The sequence below is a fragment of the Terrapene carolina genome, unplaced genomic scaffold (genome assembly GCF_002925995.2).
Source record: "Terrapene carolina triunguis isolate 2854851 unplaced genomic scaffold, T_m_triunguis-2.0 Scaffold68, whole genome shotgun sequence".
In the NCBI taxonomy this organism is placed as follows: Eukaryota; Metazoa; Chordata; order Testudines; family Emydidae; genus Terrapene; species Terrapene triunguis.
Genome location: NW_020664419.1, coordinates 37,063,412 through 37,083,315, shown reverse-complemented (window position 1 = coordinate 37,083,315; position 19,904 = coordinate 37,063,412). Strand labels below are relative to the sequence as shown.

General features: G+C 45.9%; 1 protein-coding gene across 2 annotated transcripts in view; it reads right to left on the bottom strand.

Moving 5' to 3' along the window:
• CADPS2 (calcium dependent secretion activator 2) overlaps positions 1-19,904 on the bottom strand; it is a 557,199-nt gene that overhangs the window by 445,214 nt on the left and 92,081 nt on the right. For both annotated transcript variants that reach the window (XM_024219628.1, XM_024219629.1), the window contains exon 2: positions 5,290-5,403. In XM_024219628.1, coding sequence (XP_024075396.1) covers positions 5,290-5,403 — 114 coding nt within the window. The remainder of the gene's footprint in view (positions 1-5,289; positions 5,404-19,904) is intronic.

Sequence of the window (19,904 nt, the reverse complement as noted above, 5' to 3'; positions counted from 1 at the left end):
GCATATGCAAGCCATATTTTGGAAGCAGACAATTCTAGTGTTCCTCAAGAGCATAGCTGTCATAGTGAAAGAGGCCCAGAAAAAGAAAATCTTTCAAGAGATGAAAAATGCCAGAAATGTATGGATACATGCAATTGTTTACCACTTTTGAGGATGCAATTATTGTAGTTGCTGGTTGAATACCGAAAATGTCTAGATGAGGAAGAATCCTTAAAATGAACAACTCTCTCCCTTGATTTTATCATTACAGTTTTAGCACAAGAAATCTGTCAGTTCATCATGCCTCTCTTTCTGGCCACCAGTAAGCTACTTCCTTGTGGCATTAAATCAGTCTGTCTAGAAGACTAGATAGTCCATGCCCAATGCTTTTCAGTTCTAATTCTTCTTAATCTGCTGCCTTCTATTTGGGGTTCTATGTTGGTGTATTCTTCTGGTTCTTTTCTTACCCAAATACTCCACCATATCCTTTTGAGGCGCCTTAGGTTAACACTTTGAACATATGAAGAGCTGAACAAATGGTAAGAACTGTACTATTAAATAATAAATCCTCTTCACTTCTACCCCACTCTTCCAACGTCCCCAAAGATTTTGTCCATGGCCCGCCCTTCTCTCTCTAAACCCTGCTATTGGGTGACTGGTTCAGCAATCACTTACACACAATTGCTCCTAAATCTTGCCTCCTTCACTTTTCCATCTATCCAGTATCGTATCTACTTTTTAGGCTTCAAATGCCTCCCCTTACCTATTTGCCTATCACTGTTAGCAAAATTTCAGGCTTCCCAATATCCACCTTGTCAACCAGGCTTCTAACCTTGAAAACTATGGCCTTCCCCTAACCTCTCCACAAATACAGGCTCTCTCTGTCTCTCCACTGCTAACACTCTGTCTTCTCCATGACTTGGTGCAAAGGAGAACCTCTCACCCTGAATCCTGACAATTTCCCAGCTTTGTAGCCAAGCTGCTTAATCTAAATTTGTTGTTCAGCACAAAATTTGACAGTCCATAACACTATTAGTAGATATAATTTTTTCTGCATCAAGGAATGTCTTAGCCAGGGCTGGCCTTATCATGAGGTGAACTGAGGCAGCGCCACTAGGACCCAGAGTGTAGAAAATTGTGTCTGCTGCTGGTGCATATGTATTCTCTCTGCTCTAGATCCACAGAGATGTTGGAGTGCTATGCTGGAGGAAGGAGGGCACAAGAGACATAAGAGGCAGGCAAGAGAAAAGGTGAGAGGGAATAACAGAAAGCAGCAGGAGCTGCATGGAGAGAGAGGAGGAGGAGCCTCTTATGTACCTCTCTAGCACCCCCCAGAGCCTGCACTGATTAACACCAGCTTCTCAGGGAGCTTCCTGTTTCTTGCTGCTTCCCTGAACCCACTTGAGGAGAACAGGCAGTCAACCGAAGTAGTAGGAGCCAGTTAGGCCCTTAAGACGCTGATATCTTCCCTCACTCAGGCCCTGCTACCAGCCTGCTTATTTGTCCCCTTCAACTGAGTGTTGAGAGCCACTATAGCTGGCACAGAACAGCAGTCATGAGTGAAAGAAGAAAACGCCCCTCTGGGGCAGCATTCAGAAAAAGAAAGAAAGCAAAGGAAGCTTTTCTATCTAAGCAGGAAGGAGCTCTCCTGAGATACATAAACACAAATGTTCACGGTGAGCCTTCTGGCCCCAGTGAGGATGTGAGTGGTGAGGAGATGCCTGATCGTCCAGTGAGTCAGAGTGCAGGTGACCTGGCAGCTACTGCAGCATCCATATCTCCATCTCAAATGGATGTAACCATGCACATTCCTGAAGAAAAGTGTAGATCAGAGAAGAGTGTGGTGGAGGCACAAGAAACAGCTGCTGCTGAGTTTAGTTCCTTAAGTCTAGATGATCCAGGACTGTGGACCCACTTGAGTAGTAGCCTGAAGGGCTTCCTTGTACTGCAAGGGCCACAGCAAGTGAAAAACTTCATGTTCCCCAAGGACAAGGAAAATAGAAGTTTCCATCCAACACATTACTGGCGTTAAATCCCCAATGGTGACAAAGTGGAGAGGCCATGGCTTATGTACTCAAAAACCCAGCATGCTGCATACTCTTTTTGTTGCAAACTCTTCCAGTCTAATGTTCCAGCCACATTGGGTTCTACAGGAACAAAGGACTGGAAAAATCTGGCTAGAAATCTAGCATGCCATGAGAAGACAGCAAATCACCAGAGAGCATTCCATAGGTGGAAAGAGCTTGAGAAGAGACTAAGGTTAAAGGCCACCATAGATTATCAGCATCAAGAGGAGACTGCATCAGAGTCTCTTTATTGGCAAAATGTTCTGAAAAGGCTCATTGCCATTGTGAAAATGCTTGCTACCCAAAACCTAGCACTGCGTGGCACTTCAGATCAGCTCTATGTGCCAAACACCAGAAACTTCCTTAAAATTGTAGAGCTGATGGCTGAGTTTGATGCTGTACTCCAGGAGCATCTAAGAAGAGTCACCACCCAAGAAATGTACACACACCACTACCTTGGAAAAAAACATTCAAAATGAGATCATACAGTTATTGGCAACAAAAGTCAAACAGAAGATTGTGGCAGATCTGAAGTCAGCAAGATATTACTCTGTTATTCTGGACTGCACACCTGACATCAGCCATATGGAACAAATGACTTTAATGGTGCGTTTTGTAACAACAGAACCTAGTGAAAATGTCCCTGCAATGGTGACTGTCACGGAGCATTTTCTGGAATTTATTGACATTGATGATACTACAGGAGCTGGTATGACAAATGTGTTTCTTAAAAAGCTGGAAGATATGGGAATTGCGATAGCTGACATGAGAGGTCAGGGCTACGATAATGGTGCCAACATGAGAGGAAAGAACAAAGGAGCGCAGACACGGATCCGAGAGTTAAACCCTCAAGCTTTTTTTGTCCCATGCAGTTCTCATTCATTGAGCTTGGTGGTCAGTGATGCAGCATCAGCTTCTAGTGAGGCAACTGAATTTTTTAATGTAATTCAAAGCATCTGTGTATTTTTCTCTGCATCAATTCATCGATGGCAAATTTTGAAGCAACATCTGGGAATATCCTCTCTGACACTGAAACCACTGAGTGCCACATGATGGGAAAGTCGAGTGGAGGCGATAAAGCCTATCAAACACCAAATTGGGAAGATAGAGGATTCCATAGTTGCCATTATGGAGGATAATGCTATGACAGGAACTGTTCGTGGGAGAACAGTGGCAGAGGGAAATGGAATCACCAGAAACATACATAACTTCAAATTTCTGTGTGGCTTAGTGTTGTGGCATGACACACTGTTTGAAATAAATGTTGTAAGCAAGAGACTCCAAGATGTTGACCTTGATATATCTGGAGCAATGGAACAAATGGACAAAGCAAAGCCATACCTACAGTCTTACCGGTCAGACGAGGGATTTCAAAACGTTCTGAAGAGTGCACAGAAGTTGGCAGAGGAACTTCACACTGAAGATATTTTCCCACCCATTCAAGAATACAGGAGTCACCGAAGAAGACGACATTTTGATTACGAGGCATGATTAATCCCATAAGAGACCCCAAACAAAGAATTTAACTTTGAATTGTTAACCAGGTGCTAGATTGTGCAATACAGTCAGTTGAAGAACATTTCATGCCGCTCAAGGAACACATCAGTATATTTGGGATGTTGTATGATATTCCAAAACTCCTCCCTATACCTGAAGAAGACCTACACCAGCAATGCAGGGCACTAGAGACAGTGTTGACACATGATGACATGCATGATATTGATGTGAGTGATTTAGGTGATGAACTGAAAGCCCTTTGAAGATACATTTCAGCAGGATCAACTCCAAAGGCTGTTCTGGAATACGTGTGCACAAATAAGATGACCACCCTCTTTACAAATGTTTTGGTTGTTCTGTGCATACTTCTAACACTTCCTGTAACAGCTGCCAGTGGAGAACACAGCTTCTCCAAGCTGAAGTTTATAAAAACACATCTACACTCCACAATGACACAGGAGAGGCTGGTTGGCCTTGCAACCATCTCAATAGAACATGAGCTGGCCCAGACTGTGGATCTTCAGGAAGTAGTTCAAATCTTTGCAACCAAGAAGGCACAGAAGGCACCACTTTGATTATTCAAACAGATAAAAATGCCAGTGTTTACTATGCAGACAAGAAAAGTTACATTTGCTGTTCAGGTGTTTGAAAGTTAAGATTTAACTTACTTAAAATTTTTGAACAAGGCATTTTAAGTTGTTAGTTCTCCTTTATTGGGGTAGGTAGCAAAGCAGTACCATGAGAGGAACAGAACAGGAAGAAGGCAGAACTGAGACCTTTCAAAGTTTTGGCCCAAGCAAGGGGGCATGGAGGTGTCATTTGAGCTCCCCGCCTCAGGTGCCAAAATGTTGTGGGCCGGCCCTGGTCTTAGCCCAATAAATGAAGTACATCAGTAGGAAATAAAAAGCAACAATATGCTAAAAGAAAATATGAGAGTAATTTGAAAAAGAACAAAGCAATACAGTGAAATTAGGAAGCAAACAACTCAAAGAAATAACTAAATCAAGTTTAAATGTGCAGCCTTGATGATACGCTGAGCAAATTTGAGCTTTTTTGTTATATAGATAAATGCTGTATTCACAGTGGCTGCTTTCTGCACAGTGTAAGAAATATATTCCCCAGTCATGCGTTACCTATGACATCAGAGGGACATTTTTATCTTCCCCAGAAAAGGGCATCTCCCTTAAGCAATTATAGAGCACATGTGAAAACTGGTGATGGCAGTGTTAACCACACAGAATCCCTTGGAAGTCACAAGCTGAATTCAAGAGACTTGGTATAGCTGCATTGGCAGCATTATTCCTTCTGGAAGAAAAAAGAGCAGTTTGTCCCTAAAATATTCTCTACTGTCCCTAAAAATTTAAAAGGCCAGGGGACATGTATCTCAAGGTGGTTATTTACAGCTGAAACCTTGATTAAAGCGGGTAATTTAGACACATGGAGATAAAGATAGCAGTACCCAGTTGTATCAATCATTGCCAGAAAGATTTTTAGCACCGGGGTTTTTTTTTGTTTTCTTTTGTTTTCCCAAAAGAAGTGGATATTTTCCAGTCCAGTTTATCTCTTACGCCCAGGCAGCGGATTTAAGAATTTTAAATTGCAAAGCGGTATAGAAAATGTTTTCAGGAGGTATGCAAGCTCACAGGCGTGGAACCTTACAATTTCTTCCATGTAAATAGATTATTTAAAAAGAACAGTCTTGTGAACTAATTTTTAAGCAGCACAGAAAACAGTGTGTTCAACTTGCCTCATAATAACTTCGCACTGCATTGCAAAATGCTTCATCTGCTACAATTTGTGTCTCTCCATTCAGGAAGGCCTGGAAACGCTCCTTAAGTATCTGTAATTGCTGTCTGTTGAGCTGTGGGAGAAAAAGGTAAATGCTATTAGTATCAATATCAAAACTTTTTCCAACATCAAACTAATGTCCTTTTGGGGGCAGGGATTGGAAAAGAAATGGGCTCGCTCAAAGTGCTGGCTCTTTAAAGTCCACGCAGAGCAGACGGGACTGATAGGAGAAATAGGCAAACTGCAGCAGCTCTCGGACATTCACTAAGTACAGAAGCAGAGACTTAGCATGATACCAGCGGCATTAGTGTATCCCCACTGGTGTATCCCTCACGTACTTGTAGTGATGCTGGTTGGTCACAAGGGGGGGGGGGAGAGAAGAGAGAATCTCCCCTTGTGGCAGTTCCCATAGTTCAGCAATAGCAACTCGACCCTCAGCATGGCAGTTGCCTCAGTGAACAACCATTGATTTACTCTCAGACTTCAAAGAAGGCTGAAAACTGAGTGACCTTTTGTGGCTCTTCGCAGTCTGCCTGGGACTTCACTATCTAGAGTAGTTTTGTATCATCTGCAAATTTTGCCACTTTAGATTCTTAAACCTTGGTTCTAGTGCTGTAGCGATCTTTAGAAATCTCACGTTGGTACCTTCTTTGTCAAATCTGCTGTGAAAATGTTCTTAAAATGAACAACGTGTGCTGGGTCATCATCCGAGAGAGCTATAACATGAAATATATGGCAGAATGTGGGGACAAAAGAGCAGGGGAGTTAGAATTCTCCCCAAGGAAGTTCAGTCTCAAATTTAATTAACGCTTTTTTTTTTTTTTTTTTAAGAGTCTTGAGCATGTATTCTGGAATGGTGGCCAAAGCATGAAGGGGCATACCAATGTTTAGCATATCTGGCACATAAATAACTTGCAATGCTGGCTACAAAAGTGCCATGCAAATGCCTATTCTCACTTTCAGGTGACATTGTAATTAAGAAGTGGGCAGCATTGAATAGCTCAGTGGTTTGAGCATTGGCCTACTAAACCCAGGGTTGTGAGTTCAATCCTTGTCTTAGCGATTGGCTGAACAAGGAGTATAACTGAGTGAACTTGTAGGCTCTGAAATTTTACATTGTTTTGGTTTTGAGTGTAGTTATGTAACAAAACAAAAAAATCTACATTTGTAAATTGCACTTTAACGACAAAGATTGCACAACAGTACTTGTATGAGGTGAACTGAAAAATACTATTTCTTTTATCATTTTCACAGTGCAAATATTTGTAATAAAAATAATATACACTTTAATTTCAATTACAACACAGAATACAATATACATGAAAATGTAGAAAAAATCCAAAATATTTAATAAATTTCAATTAGTATTCTATTAACAGTGCGATTAAAACAGCAATTAGTCGCGATTAACTTTCTACTTGAAGTTCATCATTAAAATATTCAAACTCTGTTGATTGAAAGGAAGTCAGCCTTTTGAAACTTGCTTTGTTAAGCAAGCATACAGCCATGGTGTGTTTTAAGTAACTAACACAAATACTTTGTAGTCCAAAAGATAATGCTTGCTGCTAATGGATGTACTGTGCAGTGTATCACACTTACACCATGCAGAATCATTTATTGCAAATGTTTTTTTTCTAATTATTGCCAACTTTTTGTTTAGCCAATACTGAAATATCCAAAACCTCATATGACAGTGCTAGAAATTGCTAAATAATGATGACTGGCAAAATACTCAGCAGGAAAAAAGGTTTCCATTTTGGACCACTTTTCTAAGAAGATAAAAAAATAATTTAGATTTTGCATGTTTCATTTAGGACTTGCCTTTAACTGCCAAAGTTAGCTTGAATTAGTACACTGGAGTTACTCCACTCAAGCTAGCCTACCTCAAGTGAGAGCAACCAACTGCAAAACATTGGAGCAACACAGAGTGATTTGATTAACACCCGATTAATTGCTGCATCACCACAGACTCACTAACTCCAGCATCCGCAGCAGTGTGGATGTTCACAAGCCAGGGTCCTGCAGATCCAGGTTTACAATGCAGTGTAGACATACCCATTGAGGTCACTGGAGTTGCATCATTGTAAATGAGAGAACCAAACTCTGCTCATCTTATTAATGTTGTGTATAACTTAAGGAATTTTACAAAGAACTGCTACCAGAGGTAGTACCCGTGAGAATTTTCAATTGCTTTACTGCAGATGAGGCTTAACAAGCTATAGCATGACAAGATTCCTCAAACATTTAAACAGCCACATGCCTCCATGACTTGTATGCTGAAACCTGCAGCAATTTTTGAATGGGACAAATCCTAAAAAAAAGAGTAGCGTGTATAGAAAAGAGGGAGGAGTCAATTCAAAGCTGAAGAACTATGCACACTATGCACAGTTATGGAACAGGTAACTGTCCTTTCTTCTTCGAGTGCTTGCTCATGTGTATTCCACAGTAGGTGATTGCAAGCTATGTCTGATGAAGGTGGGTAGGAGTTCACAGATTCCCTGGCTGAAGCACAGCTCTATCGAAACCAGCGTCATCCCTGGCATGGGAAACGATCGCGTAGTGCGACGTGAACGTGTGTACTGAGGACCAGGTAGCGGCTCTACAGATGTCCTGGATAGGGACATGGGCCACAAAGGCCGCCAACGAGGCCTGAGCCCTTGTCAAGTAAGCCCTTACGACAGGTGGTGCGGGAACCCCTGCTAGGTCGTAGCATGTGTGGATGCTCAATGTAATCCACCGGGAAAGCCTCTGGGTGGAGAACGGTTGACCCTTCATGCACTCAGCTGAAGCAACAAAGAGTTGCAAAGACCTGTGGAACAGCTTAGTCCGATCCAGATAAAAAGCCAGCGCTCTGCGCACATCGAGCGTATGGAGGCGACGTTCCTCATTAGAGGCATGAGGTTTGGGGCAGAGGATAGGCAGGAAGATGTCCTGGCCCATGTGAAAAGCAGAGACCACCTTAGGGAGGAATGCCAGGTGTGGGCAGAGCTGAAACTTGTCCTTGTGAAAAACTGTGTAAGGGGGGTCACAGGTCAGGGCCCTGAGCTCCGAGACCCGCCGGGCTGACATGATGGCCACGAGGAAGGCTACCTTCCATGAAAGGTGAGACCATGAGCATGTGGCCAGGGGTTCGAACGGGGGCTCCATAAGGCGGGAGAACACCAAATTTAGATCCCACCGAGGGACGGGGTTCTTGCATAAGGAAAGGACCAGTCTAGCCCTTTGAGGAAACGCCCAGTCATGGCATGGGAGAAAACTGAGCAGCCCTGGACCGGCGGATGGAACGCTGAAATAGCCACCAAGTGCACCCTGACGGAGGAAGGGGCCAGGACTTGAGTTCTAAGGTCAAGAAGGTAATAGAGGATAAATTGGAGTGGGGCAGACATTGGGGAAGTACCCCGCTCGCCCACCCACCTGAAGAACCTGGACCACTTCGCCAGGTAGGCTCGGCAGGTGGATAGCTTTCTACTTTCGACGAAGACACGCCTGACCCCTTCCAAACACCTTCTCTCCTCCGCATCTAGCCATTGATCAGCCACGCTGTCAAATGGAAGGTGGCCAGATTGGGGTGGAGGAGGCGGCCCTGGTCCTGGGAGAGTAGGTCCGGGCGGAGCGGCAATGGCCGCGGAGGGGCCATGAACAAGCCCAGGAGGGTCTCGTACCAATGTTGCTGGGACCAAGCTGGGACGATCAGGACGACACGCGCCTCGTCCGTTTTCACTTTCTCCAGGACCTTGCCAATGAGGGGAAACTGGGGAACGGCATAAAGGAGTTGACCCGACCATGACAGGAGGAAGACATCTGAGATCATGTTCCTTCCCCCCCCGGAACAGAACCTGTGGCAACGGCGGTTCTGTCGCGTCACAAACAGGTCTACTTGGGTAGTGCCCCACGCTCAGAAGAGCTGGTGAGTGACCTCCGAGTGGAGCGACCACTCGTGTTGGGAGGAGAAACCCCTGCTCAAGCAATCGGCCTGTGTGTTGACGACGCCTGGCAGGTGGAAAGCCTTCAGGGAGATGTCGTGGGCTATACCGAACTTCCATAGGCTGAGGGCTTCCAGGCAGAGGGCCGAGGACCTCGTCCCGCCTTGCCGGTTGATGTAAAAGATCGCGGCGGTGTTGTCCGTGAGTACTCTGACCACCTTGCCGTGCAGCTGTGAGCTGAACGCCACACAGGCTAAGCATATAGCCCTGAGTTCCCTGACGTTTATGTGAAGGGACAGCTCCACGGCTGACCACATCCTTCGGGTCTGTGAGTTCCCTATGTGGGCCCCCCAGCCCAGGTCCGACGCCTCGTACACTAGGTCTAGTGACGGGGTCGGGTCCCAGAAGAGAACTCCCTGGAGCATGCTGGCCGGGCAGGACCACCATTGTAGTGTGGCGATCACCCGCGCCGGTACTGAGAGGACCTTGTCCAGTTTGTCCCGGGCCTGGAAGAACTCTGAGGCCAACCAGAGCTGGAGGGGCCTCATCCAAAGCCTGGCGTGGCAGACCACGTACGTGCACGCCGCCATGTGGCCCAGGAGCTGCAGGTGACGGGGAACTCCGTGACCAAGGCTATAAGCCCCTTCAGGGTCTGGAACCTGTCCAGGGGAAGGAAGGCTGTGGCCTTGGAAGCATCCAGGAGAGAGCCTATGAATTCTATGCGCTGCACCGGAACCAACTTGGCCTCGTTTACTAGGAGGCCTAGGTTGGCACACGTAGCCAAGAGCAGGTCCACGTGGTTCTGTACCTGGGACAGCGAGCTGCCCTTGAGCAGTCAGTTGTCAAGGTAGGGGAATATCTGTACCCCTCGGCATCTGAGGTAGGCCGCCACTACCGCCATACACTTTGTGAATACCCTGGGCGCGGTGGACAGGCCAAATGGGAGGTAGTGGTCCTGTCCCACTAGGAAACGGAGGAAGCGTCTGTGCCCCTCGAATATATGGATATGGAAGTATGCATCCTGAAGGTCCAGGGCTGCATACCAATCGCCAGGGTCCAGAGCGGGTATGATACATGCCAGAGAGACCATGCGGAACTGGCATTTTGCCATGAACCGATTGAGGTCTCGCAGATCCAGTATGGGCCTGAGCCCCCATTTCGCTTTGGGGATCAGGAAGTAACGGGAGTAAAACCCTTTCCCCCGGAACTCCCATGGAACCTTCTCCACAGCTCCCAAGCTGAGGAGCTGACCCACTTCCTGCTGTAACAGGGGTAAATGCGACAGATCCCCCTTGCCGTCCGAGGGAGGGGGGTGGGAGGGTGGGGGTGAGACAAATTGTAGCATGTAACCCTGGGAAATGGTGTTGAGGACCCATTGGTCCGATGTTATTCGGGACCATTCCATAAGGAACGCACACAAGCGGTTGCTGAAGGCAAACTTTATTGGTAGGAGGGTCCTCTCGGGGGTCACCGGGGTACCCTCCTGCAACCAGTCAAAACTGCCTCTTGCCCTGCTGCTTGCCCCTGGAGGGCCCAGGCTGCAGGGCAGAGCGAGACTGCCTCTGAGGTCGCATCACAGACTGCGCCTCCGTGGAGAGCCCAGACAGCAGTAGCCATGATGCCCTGCGCATAGACACGGCCGAGGCCATGGACCGAGCAGCCGTGTCAGCTGCATCCGACGGCGCCGCCCTCCTCCACCAGCGCCTTAAAAATCCTTCCTTTCGCGCTCCGGAAGGGAGGGCTCGAATTTCGGCAGTGACCCCCATAAGTTAGTTAGGAGTTGGGGGCCAGGTGGGTATAAAGGTATTTCATGGGCACGAAGTATTTGCGCTCTGCCTTTTTCGATATGGGGGCGAGGGAGGCCAGCATTTGCCAGAGGGGATTGGAGATGTTAGTCACGCCTTCGTGCAGTGGGAGGGCCACTCTGCCTGGTACCGAGGATGAGAGCACGTTAAACAGTGAGTCTGAGGGTCCCTCCATCTCCTCAGCTTGGAGTTGGAGACTGGATGCTACTCGCTTTAGTAGCTCCTGATGAGCCCTGAAGTCCTCCTGCGGTGCGGAGGGGGGTGGGGCTGCAATTTTGTCATCCGGTGCGGGGGAGGGGGCCGGTACGGGGCTCCGCACATCGACCAAGGGGTGGATCCCATGGCACCGGCCAGACTCCTCGTGCGGTGCCAAGGATCCATCCCTCGGAGGTCTGGATAGTGCGGCTGAAGGAGCCTCCGATACTCCTGCTATTGACCGAGGGCCTTGCTAGGCGTGTACGGGGGGCCAAGGGGTCCACTGGCACCACTGGCCTTGCCACTGACTCTGGTGCAGCACCGGCGGCATCAGCTGGTCGAGTTGGCTCGGCTGAGTCATAGGGCGCCGCGTGGAGGTCGAGGTCGGGGTTACCAACGATCTATCGGTGCCGTGGGAGCGGTACGAGCGGTGGTACCGAGAGCGATGTCTGCCTCGGGACCTTGACTCCGACGTCGACAAACGGTGCTGCCTCGAACTGCTACTCCTCAAGACGCTTCGATGCCAGGATCTGCGACGACGGGGAGCTGGTGATCCCCGCCGGGAGCCGTGGGCACGGTGCCTCGAGGCAAGAGAGCTGGAGCGTGACCGGCGACGGCACCCGTGTCAGGAGCGACTTCGGTAGCTCCGCTGAGAATGGGAGCGTCTATGGCGTCTGCGCCTGTCCCGCCGATACTCTGTACTCGGCATGGAGCAGTGCCTGGAACTCCGCTCCGACGGCTCCCGACCAGACAACCTGTTGGGCAACGAAAGCGGAGGCTGGATGCTGTGTCCTGAAAGGACACTGAGCGGTGAGCAGGCCAGAGAGCGATCCCCTGACCGGGATCTGTGTCGGGTCGGTGTCGACTATCGAGAGCCCAGTGGCGGCTTGCCTCTAGAGCAGGGTCTGGGTGCCGGCGGTGCCCCGGGCACCTGCAGAATCATAATGTCTTTGCCTGCCTGCAGGGCCTCCGGCATCGACGCAACTGGGCTGCTCCACTCAAACTGAGTCAGAGCTCTAGAGCCCGGGGGGGAACTGGGGCTGCCCGTCGTGGGTCTAGCCTCACCCCTTGCTTTCTCTCGATGCCTCTGAGAGGACGGGGCCTCTCTCTGCTTCTTGGACGGGGAGCGGTGCCAGCCACCAGAAGGTACCAGGAGATCGCTGCACACCGAAGATGAAGTGCCTGGTGCCGATTCCGCTCGGCGCACCGGGGTTGGGGCCAGTGCCGACTCCATGAGAAGGGCCCAAAGACTAATGTCTCTTTTTTAGTTCTGGGTTTAAAGGACCTGCAGATCTTACAGCGGTTGCTGATGTCAGATTCGCCCAAGCAGAGGAGACAGTCGGCGTGCGTGTCACTTCTAGGCATCGAACGCCTGCAAGACTCACAGATTTAAACCCTGGGGCCCGGGGCATGCCCCGGCCCAAACACTAACTAACTAACTAAGCTGAAACTGTATTTAACTAGCTAACACAGAACTAACACTACTAACAATGAAACGAGTTCTGGGATGAGCTGCAGCAAAGCTAGAGCAAGTAGTTCCGATGCACCGTCACTGGCGGCAAGAAGGAACTGAGGGTGGGGGGAGCGCGCGCGGCTCCCCTTATAGCGCACTATAGAGGCACCACTCCAGGGGTCGCAGCAGCACTCCCCTTATGGGTACTGCTGAGGGAAAAACTTCTGGCACCGGTGCACGTGGCGAGCATGCACACCTATTGTGGAATGCACATGAGCAAGTACTTGAAGAAAAACTAACCATTTCCATAGTCAGAGAATGTAGCACTGCTAGAATATTCATCTGTCTGCTATTTCCTATTAGAATATGTGTGCTGTCTGCCAGAGCAATTATAAAAATGTTTTTCCTGCTTGCAGACTGTATTCTTTCTATGTGATTTACCTGTCTATTACTGACATATCAAACAGAAAAATTATGGATGAAATACTGCAACAAATTTGCAGCTCTAATGTTCCTAGTTTAAAATACTGGATTGCCTTTTAATTTTTTTAAGCAATGAATAGAAAAGCAACTTATAAATATTCTAGACAGTAGGGAGAGGGCAGAGTAGCATTTGAGGACTGTTAGATTGTTCTTAAATTACTTGCATTTCACTGTGGAATTTTGAGGTTTGAGGAAATTAAAAAAAAACTACCGTCAACGTGACAGAAAATAATTTCAAATGGAAAATTACAACAGACTGCATATAGCACTGAGAGAATGACAACATGTTAAGCATATTTTAATAGATCTAACTGGTTTGACTTGTAGAGATGCAATTGGGCCAGCTGCCAAAAAAAAAAAAAAAAACAGAAGAATTTTTATTGTCCCATACTATTGAAGGATTCTTCAGCCACAGTACACACCTCAGACTACTGAGTTTGCTGTATGCTCCCCCTCCCTCTCCTGTCTGTCTTTTCATTGTTGTTCATTTTGAAGACCCTCATTAGCATGTACTAATGAACATACGAGAAATATTTTTTAAAAAATCTAACAAAAAGAGGGGGATTGAGGAGAAGCACTCAGCAAAGGGGAGAGAGATAAATGAAAGGAACATAAAGTGAAAGCGAGATTCAGAAAAATTAAAGGTTTTATTGCTGTTTTTATTACATCCTTCCCCTCATTCAGGCACTGTAGAGATGCACTCTTAAACTTTTGCACTTTAATAAATGAAGGGCCTGATGCTTCTTTACATGTGTTATTTCTACATCAGTGCTTGGAACTTGTGGGGATTTCTTCCAGTTTCTGCCAGGGAAGTGAGGTTTCCTCCAACCATACGAGTGGCAGGATGTTTGACCCCCGCAAAACTGAAAATCTGGGGAAGATCTGCCAGAGGCACTGTGATCCTGCTCAGACTGTGCTGCTGCCCCAGGGAATAAAGGGGTTCCACATCAATCCAACGTTTAAGTGGCACAGAGGGGAGGAGAGCATGGGTGGAACTATGCAGCAAAGCGTGGCCATCCACCCTGTACGATTTTGAAGAGGTTACCATCTCTTCAAAATGCAGCTGTAAAAGTCATCCAACCACCTCTTCAATCCCCTTCTTTGGCTTCCTCTCACTTTCCACTGCAAATTTAAGCACCTCTGTCCTTTCTTTCAAGAATTTATACAAACTGGCCCAAAGATACCTTTCTGTTCTCCCTGTCTCCTTTACTCTGCACAAGCCGCATACCTACTCCTCTTCTTAGGGCACGTCTTCACTACCCGCCAGATCGGCGGGTAGCGATCGATCTATCAGGGATCGATTTATCGCGTCTAGTGTAGACGCGATAAATCAATCCCCGATCGCTCTGCCGTCGACTCCGGAACTCCACCGCAGCGAGAGGCGGAAGCAGAGTCGACGGGGGAGCGGCAATGGTCGACTAGCCGCCTTCCTCACAGCCAGGTAAGTCAACCTAAGATACGCAACTTCAGCTACGCTATTCGCGTAGCTAAAGTTGCGTATCTTAGGTCGACATCCCCCCCCATAGTGTAGACCTAGCCTTAGAGTCTTGCTCTCACATGTGGACCATCTCCTTATTACTTTTATTACTCCTTACTCTCCACCTTAAAACAGTTCTTTTTGAGTTCGTAGTTCCACTCAGAAGTACTAAGCTAGGTGATTGAAAAGTCTTTACTCCCACAACCCCAAACAAAAATCCAAGAATTAATGAGACATGCAATAAACTTCACAATCAGTCTCAGTGTTTTTGTCACATCCCACCCACCTGCTTCAGTTGTACATTGTCTGCTTGGATTTTAAGATCCTGAAAGAATGGACTGTCATACTTCTCTGTACAGTGCCCATACTGTAAATGTTACACATATAATAAACAATAGTAACCACTGCTTCATAGCTGAACAGAGCCAAATTCCAGCTATTCTGGGCTTCAGTTTATTTATTCTCCAAGAGGCAGAGTCAAGATAAGGGAGGAACAAATTTCCTGGAAAGAAGACTAACGATCTTGAAGTTTAATTCTTATTATATAAAGTTTTGCAGTAAAACTTGATACCCAGTAAATGAGCAATTTACTTTTTAAAAAATTATTAATTATTATTATTATTACTCCTCCTCCTCCTCCTCCTCTTTATACCTGGTCTTTTAGTCAGAAAATATCAAGGGAGAAAAACATCTTTAGAAAACGTAGCTGAACATCTCTCCATTTTTTTAATCCAAGTTACATTACTAATTTTATTTTGCGTCGACGAGTTAGTGCAAATATAGCTAGTTTCACTGCATAATATCTTCTATTTTAAAAAATGAATGTAAAAGAAGTTTTCAGCTACTACATTTTAAAAACTCTTTAATAAACTAAACTCCTTTACTAAAAATACAGTTTTATAAAGAAATTAAATAGATTTGTTTAAACGAATACTTTAATGTAGAATTCATTTTAAAACTACCCATCCCATTTCAAAGCCTTCACAATCTGTTCTAGAATCATTCTGTATCTGAAAACCTTAAAAAAAGAACAGGAGTACTTGTGGTGCCTTAGAGACTGGCCTGTCTCTTGCTTACAGACAGCCCCCAAACCTGAAGCAAATACTCACCAGCAACCCCACACCACACAACAAAAACACTAACCCAGGAACTTATCCTTGCAACAAAGCCCGTTGCCAACTCTGTCCACATATCTATTCAGGCGACACCATCATAGGACCTAATCACATCAGCCACACTATCAGAGGCTCGTTCACCTGCACATCTACCAATGTGATATGTGCCATCATGTGCCAGCAATGCCCCTCTGCCATGTACATTGGCCAAACCGGATAGTCTCTACGCAAAAGAATAAATGGACACAAATCAGACGTCAAGAATTATAACATTCAAAAACCAGTTGGAGAACACTTCAATCTCCCTGGTCACTCGATTACAGACCTAAAAGTCGCAATATTACAACAAAAAAACTTCAAAAACAGACTCCAACGAGAGACTGCTGAATTGGAATTAATTTGAAAATTGGACACCATTAAATTAGGCTTGAATAAAGACTGGGAGTGGATGGGCCATTACACAAAATAAAACTATTTCCCCATGTTTATTTCCCCCCCCCCTACGTTTTCTCACACCTTCTTGACAACTGCTGGAAATGGGCCATTTTGATTACCACCATTAAAAGTTCTCTCTCTCCTCTGCTGGTTATATCTCTTCCTACTGTATTTTCCACTGCATGCATCCGATGAAGTGGGTTTTAACCCACGAAAGCTTATGCTCAAATAAAGTTGTTAGTCTCTAAGGTGCCACAAGTACTCCTGTTCTTTTTGCGGATACAGACTAACACGGCTGCTACTCTGAAACCTGAAAACCTTAAGGCATTCCTACCTCATGCATCATGTCCAGTTACCAATGTCTGCCAACATTTTCACCAAATTACAAAGTAAGGCTTTGAGGGATCATACCTTAAGTTTATATCAACAATTCTTTTTGGACATTTTGATTTGGTTGTAATTGGCTGTATAGAAGGAGCAAATCAATACATCCCCCAAAAAATGCAGACGCTGCAGGTATCCAAAGGCATGAATCATAGCACAAAAAACTAATTGGCACAAAAGTAATAAGACTTCTGAATTTTAAAGGCTAGCCATCTCTCTCTCACACACACAAACACACACACAATTATATAGTATAAGCACATGCTATGGCTAATTCTGTACACCCGAAATTTTGAAAACCAAAGACCTGGCAAGGTAGTAATAATCCTCTGAAACACTGCCATCTTGTGGCAAATTTAGAAAGATATGTCAAAGAAAGAGCAATTATACTATACATGTGCAAGACTCAGAACTGCACTTAATAGAACTTGTAAGTGTCTATGAATTTGTGACCTGTATTATCACAACACAATATTACCTAATCTCCATTCCAAAACAAAAAGTAACAAAAAAATCAGAATATTTTCTCACCACTAGCACATGGATTTTTGCAAAAGAAAATAAATGGAAATGTGTGTTCTTGATCTATTTAGAGCTACAGAGAGTATTTCTTTTCAATTTTGACTGAAAAGAACAGCAAAAAGACGACTTTCCTCCATAGTTACAGTATGCATACTATTCTTGTAACATTTTAATATAGGTGGGGCTGGTAGCACCACCTAGTTATGTTCCTTGACACTTCCCACTTTTTCAGTTGCTTATAGATTGCTGTTTGGGCTGAAGTTGTCCATGCCAGGTGTCTGTCTCAGCCTGATTTTTTTTTTTCCAAAAATTTCAGCCAAAACAGTTCAGCCATTTCCAAGACCTAGAGTAGGAAAAAATACATTGTTTTGCCAGCTTTAAATTCTGATGACCTTTTATTTGAAAAGCTTTAGCATCCCCTGCTTTGGAGCCGGGACTTGAAATTTGGCAGTGTGTGACCTTTGTGTCAGGAATATGCCTTTTGCCAACCCTGTCGAAATCAACCCAAATTTAGCTAAGTTAGAAGCCTTTGGGGAAAAAAAACAAGACAGTTTACAGATGCGTAGAGACTTAGATTTTAGCAGCTAAATTCCGCAAAGATTCCCTCCATACTATGCATGCTCCAAACCTGGGGCTGAGCAGGACTTTCCTTGTAAGGGGACTTCTAGGTTGCTGTGGACCACGTCAGGTCCAGGCACCTGAACTGAGAGAAGGGAGACTGTCTCTCCTGTACTCTCAATGACACCCCCGCACACACTTCCCCAGGGAACCACAACAGGGTGAAGGAGGAACCTGCCTGATGTGAATGCAGAGGGGACAAGTGTTGGATCTGTGGAGGGATGTGGCAGAGTAGATTGGGACAAGAAGCTGGTGGGAGTGAAGGAACAGGTTGAGGTCAGAGGAGTGAGACTGACTGAGCAAGGAGATTGGGATCTGGGAGCCAGGGAAGGAAACAGGTCTCAGGGGGTGGGGGATATGAGATCAGATGAGGAGTCATGAAGGAGATTGGGACAAACTGGGCAATGAGACTAGAACTGAGATTCATTTGGGCTGGGGAAGAAGGCGAAGAGGAAAAGGAGACCTATCTGATGAGAAGCTGGGGGCAGTGGGAGAGAACAAGCAATGGCTGGGGAAAGAGACTAGGACAAGGAGTCAGGAGGGGTGGAGATTGGAGAAGGCGTCTGAGGAGGAAGATTATTACTGGGAGCCAGTGGGGATGAGGAATATTGGCAAAGTGGCTACTGTAGGGCAGACGAGGGGGCGGGGAAGAGGAGACACAGATTGAATGAGGAGCACGTAGTGTGAGGATGCACAGGGACTGGGAACGGCCGGACATTAAGACTGGGAGAGTGCTGAAGGAGAGGGAAGGCTGGGGCAGGGAATTTGAAGGCATGAGATTAGGAATTGCTGGGGAAGAAGACTGGGATGAGGAGTCTGAAGAGTGTAGATTGAGACCAGCTAGGTGAAGAAACCAGACTCAGACAGGAGGGTCAAGCTTGGGGTGAGTGGCCAGAAGAATCCGTCCTCTAGAATACATTCCCTTCCAGAGTCTAGAATGGAACCCAAGTCTCATGATTCCTTTGATATCAGCAAATATCTTTGAAGTCCACTGGCAAGGTCTCCCATTCTCCTCTAATGTGGGTCCACACAGAGGATGACAACCTACTATTGCCATCTGTTATTCCATTAACTCAAGGGGCAGAAGTTTGTATCAGGCATCTAAAGGGTCCAACCCAGGTGATGACCCACATCAGTGTCAATATGTTGCAACAAGATGGATTTTTTTTTCAGTTATTTGTACTACAATAGCTCCCAGGATTGGTCACAAACTAGGACCCCATTGTGCCAGGTGCTGTACAAACCCAGAACAAAAAATACAGTCCCTGAAAAACATAGGAAATTGTACACACAAAATCTACATTAAAAGAACATAGCAGCTGCAAAGTCAAGAGCTCAAAAGTTAAAAAATGCCAGAGTTAAGGTTGCTTGTGCACTCTTAATTTAGCCTCGTTGTCTGCAGTCTTTGGTTACATGATCACAAACTATTTTCTCCAACTTCAGTTTGTTTGGCTTTATTTTGTAAAGAATTAATTGATTCCAATTTAAAATCAAGGAATGGATGGACCCTGCTGCTGATTTTGAAAGGTGGGACAGGATAATGCTCCAGTAACAACCATTTTAAGGGGAATCCTGTATCTGGAATCTAATATTCCCTCTCCTGTATCAAATCAATATAGGGCCCATTGTCCCACACTTCCGCAGTGATCATACAAAGAATCAACTCTAATACTAATCATACTGTGACCTTTAAAAAAAATTCTGTCCTTTACTTTTTACGTTTTATTTATTTATTTATTTCCTTGAAATATCCTCCTAGAGTGCTAACAGAAGGATACAGACACACACAGAAACCAGTCGATTGATTACAGGAGGCATCACCTCAAGTTCAAGTAGTGAAGATTTCACTACAACTGGCTCCTACTGGCAATACCGTGCTTTCTGCCTGGCTTCTTTAGCTCTCTTTCACCTACTGCTCAGAGAACGAGACAGGAAACTCCACTCTCCCAGACAATTTCCTGAATCACCCCACTCATTCCATCATGGAGTTCCTGCCTTCAGGGCCGGTGCTACCATTTAGGCAAAGTAGGCAGTTGCCTATGGCGCCAAGATTTGGGGGCGCCAAAAAGCGGTGTCCCCAATTATTATTTTTTTTTACAGCATTCCTACGCCCCCTCCCCGAGCACGCGGTCGCCACTCCACTTCTCCCGCCTCCCAGGCTTGC